The 17,382-nt window shown below is 41.0% G+C and overlaps 1 protein-coding gene across 2 annotated transcripts; it reads left to right on the top strand.

Moving 5' to 3' along the window:
* The first annotated feature begins 465 nt into the window (after positions 1-465).
* Positions 466-10,645, top strand: LOC308391987 (uncharacterized protein). Of its 2 annotated transcripts, XM_080874829.1 has the most exons (7): positions 466-722; positions 2,441-2,545; positions 3,030-3,119; positions 3,375-3,449; positions 7,201-7,271; positions 7,356-7,527; positions 9,181-10,644. In XM_080874829.1, exons 2-7 carry the CDS (start codon positions 2,477-2,479, stop codon positions 9,388-9,390), a joined length of 687 nt encoding a protein of 228 aa, XP_080730955.1. In that variant the 5' UTR covers positions 466-722; positions 2,441-2,476; the 3' UTR covers positions 9,391-10,644. The 2 variants fall into 2 exon arrangements, with proteins under 2 accessions (XP_080730955.1, XP_080730956.1); XM_080874830.1 differs by lacking the exon at positions 3,030-3,119 and having other exon boundaries at positions 9,181-10,645.
* Positions 10,646-17,382: the final 6,737 nt, after the last annotated feature.

The following is a 17,382-nucleotide window of genomic DNA, read 5'->3' as shown; positions in this document are numbered from 1 at the left end:
TTTCTTTCTTTCTTTCTAGTGTTTAAGAGTGGACTAAGTTCTCATGTAGGCCACTCTTTCTCACAGGTTCGAGTTAGTTGAAATTTTAAGACATCGAAAAAAGAATTTGTGACTTATGGATAGTAAAAACTATTTGTGAAACGTCATCAGATTTTTTGAAAAATCCAATAATACCTATCTTGTTATTTATATTTTAAGTGTAATTTAGTTTTTACTAAAAATTCAATTTTCAGGGGGGTTCTCAAGTTATACTTTGTAATATTTTGAAACCATTTTTTTTCAACAACTGGATTTACGTTTTGTCTCAGGAAACGTTCACACCTGTTTTTTAGTATTCCGTCCACAGATTCATCATTTTCAAATGTATGAGTGGTACAAAAAAGGCACGCAATGGTTAGCTTCAAAGGCATTTATTTTGAAAACACCGGACGGAAATCCCTGTTATGTGCCGTTGCTTCTCCGCGCTCCCGAACATTCGGTTTCCCAGTGAGCACGCGCTTCCCGGACCGTAGCTGCCCGTCATCGCTGGCGCTGACATCACACGGAGGATTTGCTACAATGTCAAATACTCACAAGCAGCGCGAGCTCATGGCTTCCCCGCGCCACAATGACAAACACCGCCGCGTCCTGCTGCTCATCCTCTAAATACTACACAACTACGACCACAACTACGACCACCGTCCATGGCTTTATTCCGCGATTTTGGACAGGATGCGTTTGAGGTGAGACGGGTCACTCAGTTCTTTTCTAAATTACTGCTTTTTACTTGTAATTCATTTAGTTTATTTCGTAATGTTTTTAATTGAAAATTGTAGCTGATGTTTGAATTCTTGTTTGTTAAAAAATTAAAACCTTTAAACGCAGACGGCGTGTTTCCCCGTATCTTTATGGGAAAAGTTCCCCGGCTCCCTAACGTTGATTGCTGTGCTATTACGTAATGGGAGTGCGGACACTGCTGAACGGATTTTACAGTGAGGTGCCGTGATGACACATCTCTGATAGCACAAGCTCGCGGATTGCGTAGTAAAGACCGCGTCATATTTGCACACCCCTGTAACACCAAGTTTGTAGCCAAATAACGCATTTATCCCCTCACTGATTCACTCAAAGCACAACACTTCACGGTTTTCCAGGCTGTTAGTTGACCCAGCTATGACTGATTTATTACTGTTTTAAAGAAAAAAAGTCATTTAATTACAGGTCCTCATTGAACAAATACATGCTAAAAACAGAAGAACATTTAAGTGATTTGTGCTTGTATTTTTAGCTGGAAAATATATAAATGTCTAATGTTGCTACTGATGTTGCTCATACTTTTATAATATCTGCAGTGCTGTGAAAATGCATGTACTCTCTTTCTGATTTTTTCCCCTTATTTGTCATGCTTACTTCTTTTAGATCATCAAACACATTTTAACATTACACAGCGATAACTGATTAAAATAAAAAAACGAGTTTTTTAAATGATGACTTTATTTATAAAAGTAAAAATAAAGCTATCCAACCCCTGTGTGCAAAACTAATTGCCCCGCTTTGTTAAATCATGTTCAGGTTCATTAGCTACTGCCAGACCTGGCGAATCAAGAAATCACTTCAATAGAAGATGTCTGACAAAATGAAGCAGGCTCAGATCTCAAAAAGCAACACATCATGTCCTGATCTAAAGAAACAGCTGATAAACAAAGTCATTGACATCTGTTAGTCTGGAAACAGTTACAAAGCCATTTTTAAGGTTTTGGGACTCGAGAACAGTGGAACACTGGTGAACCTTCCCAGGAGTGGCTTACCAAAATTACTCCAAGATCACCCGGACGACTCAACCAGGAAGTCACAAAAGACCGCAGAACAACATTAAAGAACCGCAGGCCTCACCTGCTTCAGTTAAGGTCAGAGTTCATGATTCAACAATAAGAAAGAGAATGGGTAAAAATCAGACTGCATGGGAGAGGTCAAGGAGAAAACCACTGCAGAGCAAAAAGAACACAAAGGCAGGTCTCACATTTACCAAAAATATTTTGCTGATCCTCAAGAGTTCCGAGAAAATATTCTGTGGACTGATGAGACAGAAGCTGAACAAAAAACTAACACAGCAATTCATGAAACAACATTATACCAACAGTCAGACATGGTGGTGGTAGTGTGATGGTCAGGGCTGCTTTGCTGCTTCAGGACGACTTGTTGCAACGGATACATTTTGTATTTATTCTGGTTCTCTTTGTCTAATATTAGAATTAGTTTGATGCTCTGAAACATGTAAGTGTGACAAATATGCAAAAAACAAACCCTAAGAAATCAGGAATATGGTAACTACTTTTAGTCACTCTGTTGTTTTCAGCACATTGCTAAGTATCAGCATCAGAAGAAGACACCGAGTATAAGGTGTTCACGGTTAAGTGATGACAAGCTTTGAACCTGACTGTGTGCTGTTTGTGCGTCTCAGCAAATCTATGTGAGTGCGTGAGCCAGGTCAGAGGTCATGTTGCGGAGGGAATCCGACTCCCACGGCCTCTTTACCTTCGGAGAGACGTCCGACAATGACTGTGAGGTGAGGCTGTTTATTTATACCTGCTACCGGCGTACCTCTTAGATCTGCATGTGGCTCTAAAGTAGGCTGCAGTTGACACAAAATGTAACCGAAGGAACCCACAGGTCCAGTTGCTGAACACGTAATAGCCCAACTTTTTGACTTAATTGTGTTATTTTTTTTCCTTTTAATAACTCTAGTGTTCAGCACTTGGCAGTCAAGCATTTTTAAGTGAGTAGGCAGATAATGTCAAAAGCCAGAAATCTCTCCTCTGAGCCGTTGACAGAGATATGAAAACTTTTGCCAATGATATCCAACAGCCAGGCTCATCCCAGGTCATGTGACAGTGATATTGCTGGACCTTATGTAAGTTTGTACAAGCTTCTTACTCCTTCCCTATATCTCTGTCATTATGCTGCTGTCTAAGGATAAAAGGGACCAGAAGCTTCATCAAGTCAGCAGATCACAGTTGTTTATCCTCCCTGTCTTTGTCTCTCTGTCTTAGATGGGGGTGAGCTGCAGAGAGGTAGATGTAGCGTGTCTGTGCGAGGCCGGTCCCTGTACACTTTATTCAGAAGCACACACGCCTACGCCGGTGAGTGCTCAGGCTTTCCACTTAAGTGTCTGTGGCCGTCGCTCAACCCGCTCAGATCTGAGAGTGTTTCTTCATCTGTAATCAGGCTCTAAATGCTGCCCGACGACCTCTCTGCATCTTTGTCGCTGCCCTGTTTTATTTTAAAGTACCTGTTCACAGATATCGACGAATCACGTGTTAGCTTTTCGTTTTTTTTTTTTTCGAGATGTGAATCTAATCAGTAGGTCTGTCTCTCTTCCTGCTTTCTGTTCTCAGGACACGCGGCTGTGTGAACGCTGTGGAAAAAACAAAGTGATGGTAACCAGGTACTCTGAGGGATACGGCACAGAGGTAATGTGTAGCATATGTGTGCGTGTCTTTATGACAGTGCTCTGTGTGCAGCTACTTAATGCTGTTGCAGAGCGCTGTGTGTGGAGTCCAGATATGTAACACGTTATAAGACTTTTTGATATTTGTGTTGATTTCCTGGCAGGCAGCTGGCATTTTTATAGGCTTTTAAGATTCCAGCTTGTGAGCAGTACATGAGTAATACCAGGGTTCACTTAGGCCAGATGATTGATGCTCATGCCACAGATAGACATTTTCAAAAAGGATTTTCAGTCTCTTAAATCTAGGGTTGGACCATTTATTGCTAACTGATATACAGCACTGTGCAAAAGTCTTGAGCCAGCCCTAACATCTCTATATTTTGTCATATTTTGAGGCAAATACTGAAACTTTTCTGACAAAGTTGTATTTTTACTCAGTTGTATATAGAATTTGTGTTCTATTTTTATCCTATTGTATATTTTATTCTGCTGTATATAGTATTTTATTTTATCCTATTCTATTAGAATAGAATTATCTATTTCTATCTTATCTTATCTTATCTTATCTTAACATGCACAAACTTACAGGTAAATAAATTTAGTTCGCGGATGACACCACAGTGGTTGGACTCATCTCAAGGGGGGATGAGTCGGACTACAGAGATGAGGTCAACAGACTGACTGAGTGGTGTTCAGTTAACAACCTCCAACTGAACACCACGAAAACTAAAGAACTTATCTTGGACTTCAGGAAGGTTAGAGCAGACCCGGCCCCACTCTACATCCACGGGAACTGTGTGGAGAGGGTACACTCCATGAGGTTTCTGGGCGTGCACATCTCTGATGACCTCTCCTGGACTGCAAATACCACGGCGGTGGTTAAAAAGGCCCAGCAGCGTCTCCACTTTCTGAGAGTGCTCAGGAGGAACAACCTGGAGGAGAGGCTGCTGGTGACATTTTACAGAGCCACCATAGAGAGCATCCTAACGTACGGCATAACATCATGGTATGCAGGGTGCTCAGCTGCGGACAGGAAAGTACTGCAGAGGGTCATCAACACAGCCCAGAAGATCACTGGCTGCTCTCTGCCAAGCCTGGAGGTCACTGCAAACTCTCGGTACCTCAGCAGAGCTGGCAATATCATCAAGGACCACTCTCACCCCAGCAACCAATCACCGTAGTAAATAAGCACAAAAACAACTGAACCTATTCCATACTGTCACTGTCATTATATTATGCTGCTATTCATACTGTCATTATATTAATGCTGCTATCCTGTATATATTGTACATACTATTATTTGAGTACTTACGATTGTTTTTTTGTACTTTTTATATTTTACATTTATATTTATTATTGAAACTTGCACCAAGGGAGTGGCACTCCAATTTCGTTGTACTCTGTACAATGACAATAAAGGCTATTCTATTCTATTCTAAATACAGCATATAAATCAAAAACAGAGCTTGAAAGTCAATATTTGGTACGACCTTTATTTTTCAACGCAGCTTGAAATCTCTTAGACAATCTTTCTTTAATTAATTTTTGAATAGTTCTCCAGGCTTCTTGAAGGACATTCAAAGTTCTTCTTTGTCCTAGATCAAAATCTCCAACACCATTGGCTGAAATGCAACACCAAGCCATGATGGAGCCTTCACCGTGCTTCATACACGCTCACTTATCATCATCATCATCATCATTTATTTATATAGCACTTTAAAAACACACCTGGTAGACCAAAGTGCTGTACAATACTAATATGCACATAGTAATAAAACCAGACATAGCAATAAAATGTTAAAAAACAAAACAAACAAAAAAACTTATGTTCCTCTCTCCTGCCTTCCTCAAAAACAAACAAACAAAAATTGGATTCCTCACTCCAGAGGACCTGTTGCTATTGTTTTTCAGTTTGGCTCTTGCTCTGGTTAGATTTTTAGGCCTGACACTTCTTCTGTCCTCTACTTGTCTAGCTTCCACAGATTTTTTTTAAAGGACATCCAGTGTTATGCCAGGTTTTTGGGTAATAGCTCTTTGGGAATACCCTTTTTGGTGTACAAATAGTTTATTTCCTCCATCTTGCACAGATTTCACAAATGAGTACAAGTTTTGTGTTTTGTGACAGGCTGCGAATACCAAAGTGTCAGCCACTGGACTGACAGAAAGAGGGGAAAAACCAAAGAAAAACTGTGGAAGAGCTCCAGAAAGGCTGGAGTACTGTTGCTCAAGACCACTTTAAAAAATAAAATAAAAATTCTGGCTCTTTAAAGCAAAAAATTTAAATTAGGAGGGACTCCAGATTTTTGCACAACAAAACTGGCTATAATTGGCTAATACGTATCAAAATGGAAATAAGCACCGCAAATATTTTAATCAGTGAGGTAGGTGATTTGATTTGTGATACAATTTTCCTGAATTGATGGTGATAATGCTAGCTACCCTTACATGAAACAATATCCAAGATAAGGGGAAACATGAGCAATTTACCAAACAAGTCAAATATAATGAAATCATTTAATAAAATGCCTTTATCTGTTTACTGTAGCCTGAACTTAAAACTAGCCTGAACTAGGTAGCTTGTTTAGCAGAGTGCAGCTGTTCTAACATGCTGTGCTGTCAGCGTTAATCTCGTTAAAATTACATTAACACCATAACCACATTAACGCTGCAAATCTCTGTTAGGGAGTTATCGTGGATCACCTTGTGTGTGGGGCTGCATGGTGCTAATGAGTGAACAAGCTAACTGCGTTGACGCCACGAAACCCCACGCAAAGTGGGGCCCCACGAAAGTGATTTTTTTAATGCTAAAAACGTTAGTTTGTCTATGCTGTTTATATTTAAAAAAGTTATCAATATTTGGTATTCTTAAAAAAAATCACAAAATATCGCTATATCTCTGTCATGCAGCTAGCTGCTATAGTTGTGTCTGCACCCACCTGCTCATTTGAGGCCACACCCTCAGTCAATGGAAACTGTAAGCCTTGCTATAATTTAAACCTATGAGTTATATTAAAAAATGGAAATGTAAGGCAGTCTTGAAAAGGGAGATTTTTTTTTTGGTAGCAGGCTGTAACAATTTATAGTTGTGTTGCAACATTAGCCATTTTAACATAGGGCGCTGTGGTGACTTGCTTTTGGATTCAGCCTCAAGTGGCCATTACAGGAACTGCATTTTTTGGCCAGAGATAAAAACACACAGCACATTATGTTAATAGCTCATTGTTTTTTGTTTTTTATTTAAATGCTAAACTTGTATTTTCAGTACAGTACAGTACATCTATCTATCTATCTATCTATCTATCTATCTATCTATCTATCTATCTATCTATCTATCTATCTATCTATCTATCTATCTATCTGTCTGTCTGTCTGTCTGTCTGTCTGTCTGTCTGTCTGTCTGTCTGTCTGTCTGTGACAGAAAGAGGTAAAAAGACTGGTACTGTTGGGATATAAATACTCTCTGACTTCATTACGTTATGGATAGAGGTGTGAGCTGATTCATGCTTAATAACAATGGTGGTAATATAAAAAGTGACGCATTAGCACACTCACACAGACAAATGCCATCATCAAGTGGTATTTGGTTTCACAAACTGTGTTGGTCTGTGATGAGTCACTGGGATTTATGTGTTTCTTTCTTTTTAAAAACTCAAAAAATTGAAAACACTTTTGTATTTGTCATATTTTATCCCAGCTTAATGGCTGCTAACACATTCCTCTGTGTTTCTGTTGGTTATTATATATTTTTTCTTGTCTTTTTCGCTCCATTGCAGGAGGAGTGTGTGTTATCTGACCCTCAGGGGGAGAGTGACGCAGATGCGGATATAGAGGATACAGACTGCAGGTCACCGACACGTTCATATTCACACAGTGTGCTGCGCTGTACCTTACTGTATCTGACCTTGTGCCTTTGACTCAATTTGTTCAGACTCCAGGAGCCTGGCTCTCTCCAGCGAATCAGCTCACGGAGACGGAAACGTCCTCGAGTAGCGCGACAAGACACCACAGAGAGCGAGGATGATGGCGGGCGAAGCCATAGATCCCATCGATGGAATCTGAGGCTTAGTCCTGACAGAGCACACAGCAGAACCATACTCGAGGTAAGAAGAAATAAAAAAAAACAAATCAAAATCAAGCAATCAAGATGTGATTGTGGTGCAGACCTTCAGCTTTAATTCAAGAGGTTTTTATTCAAAAATCCATTAATTTTATGCATTTAGTTGAATACTCCAAAAGAGTGTTTCACTCGGTTGACATCAGGTCACTGTAGAAAATTCTATTTCTTTGCCATGAAAAACTTTTGCAGCCTGCTTTGTATCATCCAATCAAGCTTGCAGCATTCGGTTGAATCTGAGCAGAGAGTATAACCCCCTCTGCACTTCAGAATTCGTTGTCCTCTTCTATCAGCAGTCACATCATCAATAAACACGACATGGACAGTGTATCCATGCCTCCACCGTGCTTGACATACTAACTTTTCCCCTTCTCGTCCATCATTGTGATAAAAGTCAGTCTTGATTGTTCTGTCCAAACATATGTACACTTGGCTCTTTCACATGTTTTCTGAGTCTTGAGCCTGTAACCAGTGGTTTGCACTTCATTGTAAACATCTGTTTCCATTAACAAAAGCATCTTTTGATTGGAGACCCAATGATACACCTACCTGCTTGAGAGTGTTCTCGACATGTTTAGATGTTGTGATGTTTTTTCTCTTAACCATTGAAATAATCCTGCCATCTTGCACTTTTAGTCATCTTCTGTGGTCCTTCAGGCCTTCTGCTATTGGTATCAATTATTCATTCATATTTGAAATTCACAAAAACTCAGATATTATGTTTGCTTTATTTGTCATGAAATAACGAGCTGCTTGTCAGTCAGTTGTCCAATTATACTTGAGCCTTTGAATCAGTGTTGCCAACTCCTCAGTAAGGAAAATCACTATTGGTTGTCCTAAAAGTCGCTAAATGACGTCATCGCCTAATTTGCATAATTGATGTTGTTGGAGAGAGAAATAACATCGTGGAAGTGACATAAAGTGAGTAAAAAACGTCCTAAATGCATTTAGAGTTTATTTATAACTACAAATTAAATTTATTTTAGCAATTATTGTTTTTTTTAATGTCACAATTCCAACCCTGCTCCTTTACCCGGGCTTGGACCGGTAAAAGTGACCCGAAATAGGCGCTCTGGTGGAGTTACTTTATGTGTGTGTTTATAAGTAGTTTTAAACCTTGTGATCCACAAAACAGCATAAGAGTAAAAGAGTAAAAGAAGAACTGACTGCGTTACAGCACCCGCTGCTTGTTGAGAGTAAAAGCGATACGCGCTTTCACGTCTTTTTTTAGCGACTTTCTTTAGAAAAAAAGTCGCTAAGGGGTCTGAAAACTCGCTAAATATAGCGACAAAGTCGCTAAGTTGGCAACACTGCTTTGAATATGGCTTAATCTTTATAGAAATGGTAAAGTAGCTAATACAGTACTTTTGTTAAACCCCTTGAATTAAAGTTGAAAGTCTTGAATATTGATTGTTTGATTTTAAATCTACTATGTGGTGTACAGAGAGAGAACATTGCCCCCTGAAAAGTGTCATTATCCAAATACTTTCTGACTCACTGAATGCACAGAATTTTCCAGGTTCATACTATTACTTCCCTGTTGCTTTAATTAGTTACTCTGCTCATTTAGGGTCTAAAAATGAAGTACAAACAGAGAAATTGAGGTCTATCTCAGTTCTCTCCTGCGTCTGCCTTTCAGGAGAGCATATCACAGGTCAGGCCACTGATCATTTGCAGGCCAAACGTGGAGAAGCAGAAGAGTCCTGATGAGGTGACCCGAGGCTCCAAACTGACGTCTCTGTGGCCGTCGTCCTTCTCTCTTCCTCTTATCCTCCTCCTGTCATTACCTCTCTCTGTTTCTCTCATTGTTTTTATCGTGTCTTTCCTCCTTCCGTGGGCCAGTGCTTGACCCCCGCCATGCCTGCTTCAGGATATTAGTTTCATTCCAGAAATGACAGAAAGTTCTACCGACTCATATAATGTAGTGGATAGCGTAATTTCTTTATAAACGAGTAGAAAGACTTGAAGATAATAATAGATTAGCAATACTGAATTTGTGTTCAATGTTTCTTTTCCTCCTTTCTTTAAATATCTTGACTTTAAGCGAAGGTCGTCCCTCGAAACCAAAAAGGCACTGAGAAACTTTCATAACGCGGCGCATTTTGATCGAGAATGTGCTCACAGTGAACACAACACAAACTCAGCTCCTGCCTCTGTCTCATAAAATCTCACCTTCCGTCTCACTTTTCCTCACCCCCTCGTTTGTAAAAATAGACCTCTCATCTCGCTCCTTATTCTAACAAGCCACTGGAGTGACACAGAGGGGGGGGGGGGGCAAGGTTTTATGGCTGTGCAGGTACTTTTAAAAAGGAAACTAGGAGGCTCGGTAGGAAAACCTGCGAAAGACAATGCTGCCGAACTATGCAATCCCTCTGTTTGTACCGCGGCATCTTAACTGCTGTTCGAGTACGTCTCCTATGTCCTTGGCACTGTCGACACCTTCGTGGCCCCCCGTCCCCTTTTCTTCCTCTGAGGAGTACAGTTTGTGAATGCAGGGACTCGATGGTTCCAAAGTAGAGCGTGACCCAATTTAAAAAGCATTACCAGGAGAGATCTGATACAGCTCCCATCGTGTATGATCTACAGCACATCTGTTATAACGAATAAATTACATGTATTAATTTACGCGCCGCAGACCTCAAAATAAAACGAGCTTTGGTGGCAGTGTGTTACAGGAGTTTGGACACTATTTCACAGTCTTACATTCATATTTAAGAATGCTTATGTAAATTATGATTTAAGAGGACTAAGCTTGACAATCAGTCATGCTGTTTATTTCAAGCTGGAATATCTAGAAAACGCCATCTTTTGGCTATGTTTGTACTGTACATTTCATTTTATGTTGTTTTGTATGTGTTTTGAAGTTAGGGTTGTTTTTTCTTCTTCCACACGTCACACTACTGATGCTTGCTTGCCTGTAGAAAAATGATCATTTTAGGTTAATATCAGGTTGCACTGTGTTAACTGGTTAGTTTTAGAGATTTTTCTCTCCTAGTTTGTTGTCATGTTGTAGTCTTACATCTTATTTCTATATGTGTTTATCTCTGTTTCATGGGGCCCAGAAATTCAATAAAACTAGATTGTATTTTGACAACAAAAGCCTTTCTTTCTTTCTTTTTTTCTCCACTACCACTTTAAAACCAAGCAGGTTGCAGAAATGAGGCTAAACTGCTGACTTATGTCTTCGTTATAGCTACTACCATTAGCACTCATACATCTTCAAATGTAAAATAGTAAAAACCAACACAATTGTATCTCATATCCCCGTATTGGGCGTTGTTTTTGGATTATTGTAGTAAATGCTGGTCCAGGTTCAACATGGCAAGTGACCAATTGCATTGTTATGATGTCATAGTTTTGCATCGTGGAAAAAGCCTGTCGATGGACTCTCAAGAAAAAATAGGATGGCAGTCAGGGTTAGGGTTTGGTGTGTGTTGTGATGGTGTTTCCACATTGCAAAACTATGACATCACAGCTATGTCACTGGTCACTTGCAGTGTTGAACCTGGACCAACAACAACACGAACACAGGGACATCATATCATGCTGTCTTTAACCGGGTGGCAGGAAATATAATAACACACCAGGTTACAAAAATCAAGAGGTGCACGAGTTAGCGAAAACGGCAGCTAATGACAACACTGACAAAGTCGATATCAGTTTAACGTCAACTTTGTGGTACAGTTCTGTTTGCCAGGCAGGACATGGTGGGTATAATGGGGTCCTTAGCCTCTGGGAACATCAGCGGTTTCTTTATTTTACTGTGTCCGGTGTAGTCAGGATATCCAGATAGTAGATAAGGGTTTTCCAGTTCTGGACTTTGTGCCTGCCATTGCTTATCATTGCAGTTAAGTTAATAAAATAAGTCAATAATAGTCTAAAATCTCCCTTTTCGAGACTGCCTTACATTTCCATTTTTAGACTATAGCAAATGGTTTGGAAACTGCATTTTGAAGGAACCAAAGCTGGTTTAAACAGGATTGTTGAGTAAAGCTCTGACTACAAACTGACTACACTGATCTTCTGGTACCAACAATTTTGCCCACACTTTCTGCATTTTCATGTCCAAAATTCAGTTTTAGGTGGTTACACATAGGATTATCTGTAAACCTCCAAAAGCCTCAGCAACACTTTAGGTCAACCGCTATGACTTTAACTTTTTATATATATATATATTTCACTTCACTCATTTCTGTCCCACTCTGTGATCTAGATTACACTTGCATTGATCTTATCTTGCAGGATCTTATCAATGCAAATATGTATATTTTCCCACCCATCCATGGTGATCCTGGAGCTCATCCCAGGTGACACTAAATGAGAGAGAGAGCTGTACAAGTTGCAGGTCAGTCACATGACATTTTTGCAAAATGTTGAGTTATTGTTTCTGATTTTTTTTTTTTTAGACCATGCAGAGTTACAGAATAGGCACTCTGACAAAAGATGACAGTGCTCGGTGCTTGAACTACTTGTGCCTCTCACTCTGTTGAGCCGAAAAAGAAGAATGCAACCCTCATGTCCCAGCAGTGTAGCTGCTCTTGACAAAAGGGCCTGAAGGGGGGAGGGGGGGTCCAATAACGAGGTTAGCGCTCTTCACTCCTCCTCCTCCTCTCACTGCTTGCATTGCCATGGTAACAATCAGAACTGCTGCAGAGGAAACAGACTTTTCATAAGTAAGATTGTGAGCAGCTGCCCAAAGCTAAACTGTAGGTAATAATGTAGGTACAGAAGTGTATCCGTATCTGCCGTGAATGTATATACAATGGCAAATATCTGTACAGGTTGTTCCTGAATGGCGACGTTTTTAGGGTGTATTAAAGCATTAAAAAAACATCTTACAGACAGTTGAATGCTTACAAGCACACATTCAGTGTGAAGAAATGTTTAAGCACTCAAGTGCTCTTTTGAGTGCAGTTGAAAAGGGGCCTTAATCACTTGCCTGCTTGTTTAAATCCTTCTGCGTGTGAATGCACAGTAGGCATGTGTTCGTGTGATGCCTCACATGTGAAGCCAAAGTCACCGTGTCCTCAGGTAGGAGTGTTTTTTTTAAGCGATCTGTTGCCCACCAGTTTCATTTCCAAAACACCTACTCACAGTCCCGAAACTTCAAAGCATGTCAGTAGATTTTTATTAGGAACCCACAGTGTGAACAAAACATCCATTGATCTTAGAGTATGTATGAAGCAGGGTTTTGATTTTAAAGATAAAAGATCTTCAACCAGTGATATTGAGCTTAACCCTCCTGCCTTCTTGGGACCTTTTTGTGCCACTGCTATGTGTTAAATGGCTGCCATTTCCACTGTGTTCAGTGGAATATAACCAAACTTGCCACAGAATAGTTTTTACCTGTCAATGTTAATATTCCAGTGTGAATTCCTTAAATCAGCCTAAAATGGCTGAGCAGCAGAAATCCCCACACCCATCACCCTGGGGACCATTTTCTGCCCATTGACTTCCATTATAAACGCTATTTTTCAACCCCAAATTATCATCATATGATTTTATTTTTTCTTCTTTTCTTGGATGTCAATGAAGACTCAGGGCCTTGAAGTTTTAATTTTTAAATTGCAAAAAAAATGCAAAAAAAATAATGGCAGGTCAAAATGTATGTTGGTGCCAATCTTTGGTCCATCTAAAGGCCTACTTATAATGACAATCACATATTACTTCAACTGGTTTTTTGTGGAAATATTTAGTTTCGTTTTTTGGTTTTTGGGGCTTATAACACAGGGCGCTCATGTAATAACACTGGGATTTGAAGGGTTAAAACAACGAAAATATAATTAAAACTTTACATGAATATTTCAGGGAGAAGTAGTTTTACAAGGTTGGCTAATTTAAAGTGGAATAAAATATGGATATATGGTCTTTTTATGGCGTGGCTGAGAATGGTCCCTAGGGTGATGGGTGTGAGTTTTTTAAAGGATGGCAGGAGGGTTAAACACATTTAAACAAAACAGAGACAAAAACAGCAGCTAGCATGAACGAGATCAACACTGCTGTACAGACAAAGATCGGATCAAAATGTTTTGTCAAATGAGAATAAATGCACCTAGCCGTTTTTGCTGCAGTTTCCTTATCAGATTAAAATGGTACACTTTATGGACTTATACATTACACGTACAGGAGCTTCTTGGTTGTGGAAACCCATGCCATGAAGTTCTCCGTGGACAGTTTTTATGCAGGCAGAACTCTGCCTGGGAGGGATGTGAGATGGGCAAATGAACTGAATCATTTCTTCAACAGATTTGACTCAGCCATGAGGCGGTCTGCAACATCGGCTGCAGACTCACCCACCCCCACTGCTGCTGTTCCACCTCAGACACTTCACACCTCCTCTATTCACCCTGCTCACTCCCCCCCACCCCCAACAACAGCATCCAATACACACTCAACACAAGGCTCCAGCCTGTCTCTCTCAACCACCCAGGTTAGGAGGGAACTGAGGAGGATTAATGGCAAGAAGGCAGCGGGTCCAGATGGCATCAGCTCGAGGGTCGTCAGGTCCTGCGCGGACCAACTGTGTGGGGTGATGGAGCACCTCTTCAACCTGAGCCTGAGGTTGGGAAGAGTCCCACAGCTCTGGAAAACCTCCTGTGTTGTACCAGTGCCAAAGACTTCACGCCCCAAGGACCTCAACAGCTACAGGCCGGTGGCTCTGACATCCCACCTGATGAAGACCCTGGAGCGGTTGGTCCTGGCTCAGCTTCGGCGCCTAATAAGCTCATCACTGGACCCACTTCAGTTTGCCTACCAGCCTGGCATTGGAGCGGATGATGCCGTCATTCACCTCCTACATCGTTCCCTCGCTCACCTGGAGACCGCTGGAAGCACTGTGAGAATCATGTTCTTTGATTTCTCCAGTGCCTTCAACACCATTCTTCCCTCGGTTCTAAAGGACAAGCTGGTGAACTCTGGAGTGGACCATCACCTCACTACCTGGATCCTGGACTACCTCACCGACCGACCACAGTATGTGAGGACTCAGGGCTGTGTGTCGGACAGGGTCGTCTGCAGTACGGGGGCCCCACAGGGAACGGTTCTGGCTCCGTTCCTCTTCACCATCTACACTGCAGACTTCTCCCACAATTCCACCCAGTGCTTCCTGCAGAAGTTCTCTGATGACTCTGCAATAGTCGGCCTCATCACTGATGGAGACGACAAGGAGTACAGAGGTCTGACCCAAGACTTTGTGGACTGGTGCCAGCTGAACTACCTCCAGATCAACGCCAGTAAAACCAAGGAACTGGTGGTAGACTTCCGCAGGCACAAGCATTCTCCACTGCAACCACTGAACATCCAAGGTATGGACATTGAGGCTGTGGACAGCTACAGGTACCTTGGTGTTCATCTGAACAATAAACTGGACTGGACTCATAACTCAGACGCCCTCTACAGGAAAGGGCAGAGCAGGCTGTACCTGCTGCGGAGACTCAGGTCGTTTGGAGTGGAGGGCCCACTCCTGAAGAAATTCTATGACTCTGTTGTGGCTTCTGCTATCTTTTATGGCGTGGTCTGCTGGGGCGGCAGCATCTCTGCTGGGGACAGGAAGAGACTGAACAGGGTGATCCGAAGGGCCAGCTCTGTTCTAGGATGCCCTCTGGACCCAGTGGAGGTGGTGAGTGACAGGAGAACGGCGGCTAAGCTGTCATCCCTGATGGACAACATCTCCCACCCCATGCAGCAGACTGTGACAGCACTGAGCAGCTCCTTCAGTGGGAGACTGCAGCATCCACGGTGTGGGACGGAGAGATTTCGCAGGTCTTTCCTCCCCACTGCTGTCAGACTCCATAATAAAGACTTTAACTGATCAAGCACACACATCCATACATATGCAATAATACTAAGTGCAAAAATCCTTTCTGTCATCGTTGTATTTTTACTCAGTTGTATATAGTATTTGTATTTGTATTCTATTTTTATCTTATTGTATATTTATTTTATTTTATTCTACTGTATATAGTATTTTATTTTATTCTATTCTGTACAGTTGTGTACTGTATTTATTCTTATTGTATTCTAATTTTTGCCTCATAACTTTTGCACTGTCCACTTCCTGCTGTGACAAAACAAATTTCCCACGTGTGGGACTAATAAAGGTTATCTTATCTTATCTTATCTTATGCCAGAGGAGGGTTGGAGGTCTGCAGTGACTGAGTCAGCCAAGTGTTTGTGACTTTGCACACTAAACTTGTGGATGAGTTGCTGTGGAGCCCAAACACTTCTACTTTGCAATAATTCACTTAAAGCTGATGGTGGAATATTTAGTAGGGCAGAAATTTCATGAACTGTCTTCCTGCATCAGCAGCATCCTATCACAGTATCATATTGGAGTTCAAGGGGCTCTTTAGAATTCCCCATTCTTTCACAAATAATTAAAGGCAGTAGAGACAGACTGGGGGCCTGATTTTGCACACCTTTGGCAATGGGACTGAAAATATCTGAAATGAAAGACAAAGAGGTGTGGTTCTAAACTTTTGTATGAATGGTATGAATAAAATTAGTCCTAAAACAAAATATACCCCACTACATCCCAAACCTTACCACAGTATTCTCTTCAGTGTCAACCTGATTAAAAAAAGGAAATAAAAAGGTACTTGTGATTAGGTTTGCATACCTCTGAGATTTATGCTCCACTAAATTATAACTAGACGTTTAGAACCTGCTCAAGTCTGAAGACCATTTAGTAATAAGGCAAAGAAGATTTTAAAATATCTTTATAAAATTCTAGCAGCTAATATATTGACAGATCTTCTAAAACTGGGACTTCCTGTCTAATTGCCTCTGATTTGACAAATGTTTTCAACTGACTTGAAGAAGCTTGTTTCCAGCTTAGAGATTTCTTCGGTTTCATTGGTTAGTCAAAACTAAACACTACCTAGCACTGTGACAGGACAAATTCACAAATAGCTGGCGCAAGCCAATCCAGTTACATTTCTAAAAATGTGGTAATGCAAGGAGAGAGCATGTGTATGAATGCTATTTTCCAAGTCAAGGTTACACAGTGTGACCCAGCTGTTTGCTTTCTCTGTTAGCACAAAAGCCTTCAAGTCAACAGGTGTTGTTTGTTTTTATGCCCTCTTGGCCTCCTCCTCCCTCTTGCGCCTTGACCCACATTCCTCTATACTTGGATGTGGAGGAGCAATGTGATCTCACTGATGACCCTCTAGGCATTTAAAATTTATCCCCAAGTCATATGCCTCAGAATGAATAAGCCTGCCAAGGCTTCCCGAGATGTCGAGGTTGATAGACTCAGATGGGCAGAGATTCAGCTGCCTCCAAGTCATTGCCTTGTTTATTACTTGCTTTTGCTTCTTCCAGTTTGCCTTTTAGAACTGTTGAACACAATCCCTACACTAATAGACTGCAAAGTCCTTCATTTAAGACCACAACAATAAACTGCACATCCTTTGGAGATATATCAGATATAAGGAATAAAATGAGGACAAAATTGGAAAAAAAATGTGACAATATTTGACAATATGGTAAATAAAAACATAACTGTGCCATTTTCAGACTTTTGTTGGGTGTCTGCCTGAAGCCTCATGATGTCTAGAATTTCCACCACCTAGTGATATATTACACTGTATACAGGAGCTTATTTGGTTATATGAGGAATCATGCACTCTCACGCCACTCAACGCCACATGCAAGAGGGGAGAGAGAGGCAGGAGATGAACAAATAGACAACACAGCTCTTGTCTGCAGATGAGGTAAGGTCTGAGCTGTTTCACAGTGCGAAGTCCAGCTCAAGAAGTAAGTGATCTGCAGTCTCTTTGATTCCTGAGGTGCAAATCTGAAAGATTAAAGTAGCTGTGAAGATTATAGGTCTACTGGACAC

This window comes from Rhamphochromis sp. 'chilingali' (genome assembly GCF_963969265.1).
Source record: "Rhamphochromis sp. 'chilingali' genome assembly, chromosome: 1".
In the NCBI taxonomy this organism is placed as follows: Eukaryota; Metazoa; Chordata; class Actinopteri; order Cichliformes; family Cichlidae; genus Rhamphochromis; species Rhamphochromis sp. 'chilingali'.
This window is presented reverse-complemented; position numbering and strand designations above follow the sequence as displayed.

Excerpts from the sequence above, each read along its gene's own strand:
- LOC308391987 (XM_080874829.1), top strand. The coding sequence starts at position 2,477 with ATGTTGCGGAGGGAATCCGACTCCCACGGCCTCTTTACCTTCGGAGAG. Across the intron at positions 2,546-3,029 it reads CGTCCGACAATGACTGTGAG|ATGGGGGTGAGCTGCAGAGA; the intron begins GTGAGGCTGTTT and ends TCTCTGTCTTAG. Across the intron at positions 7,272-7,355 it reads ATAGAGGATACAGACTGCAG|ACTCCAGGAGCCTGGCTCTC; the intron begins GTCACCGACACG and ends CAATTTGTTCAG.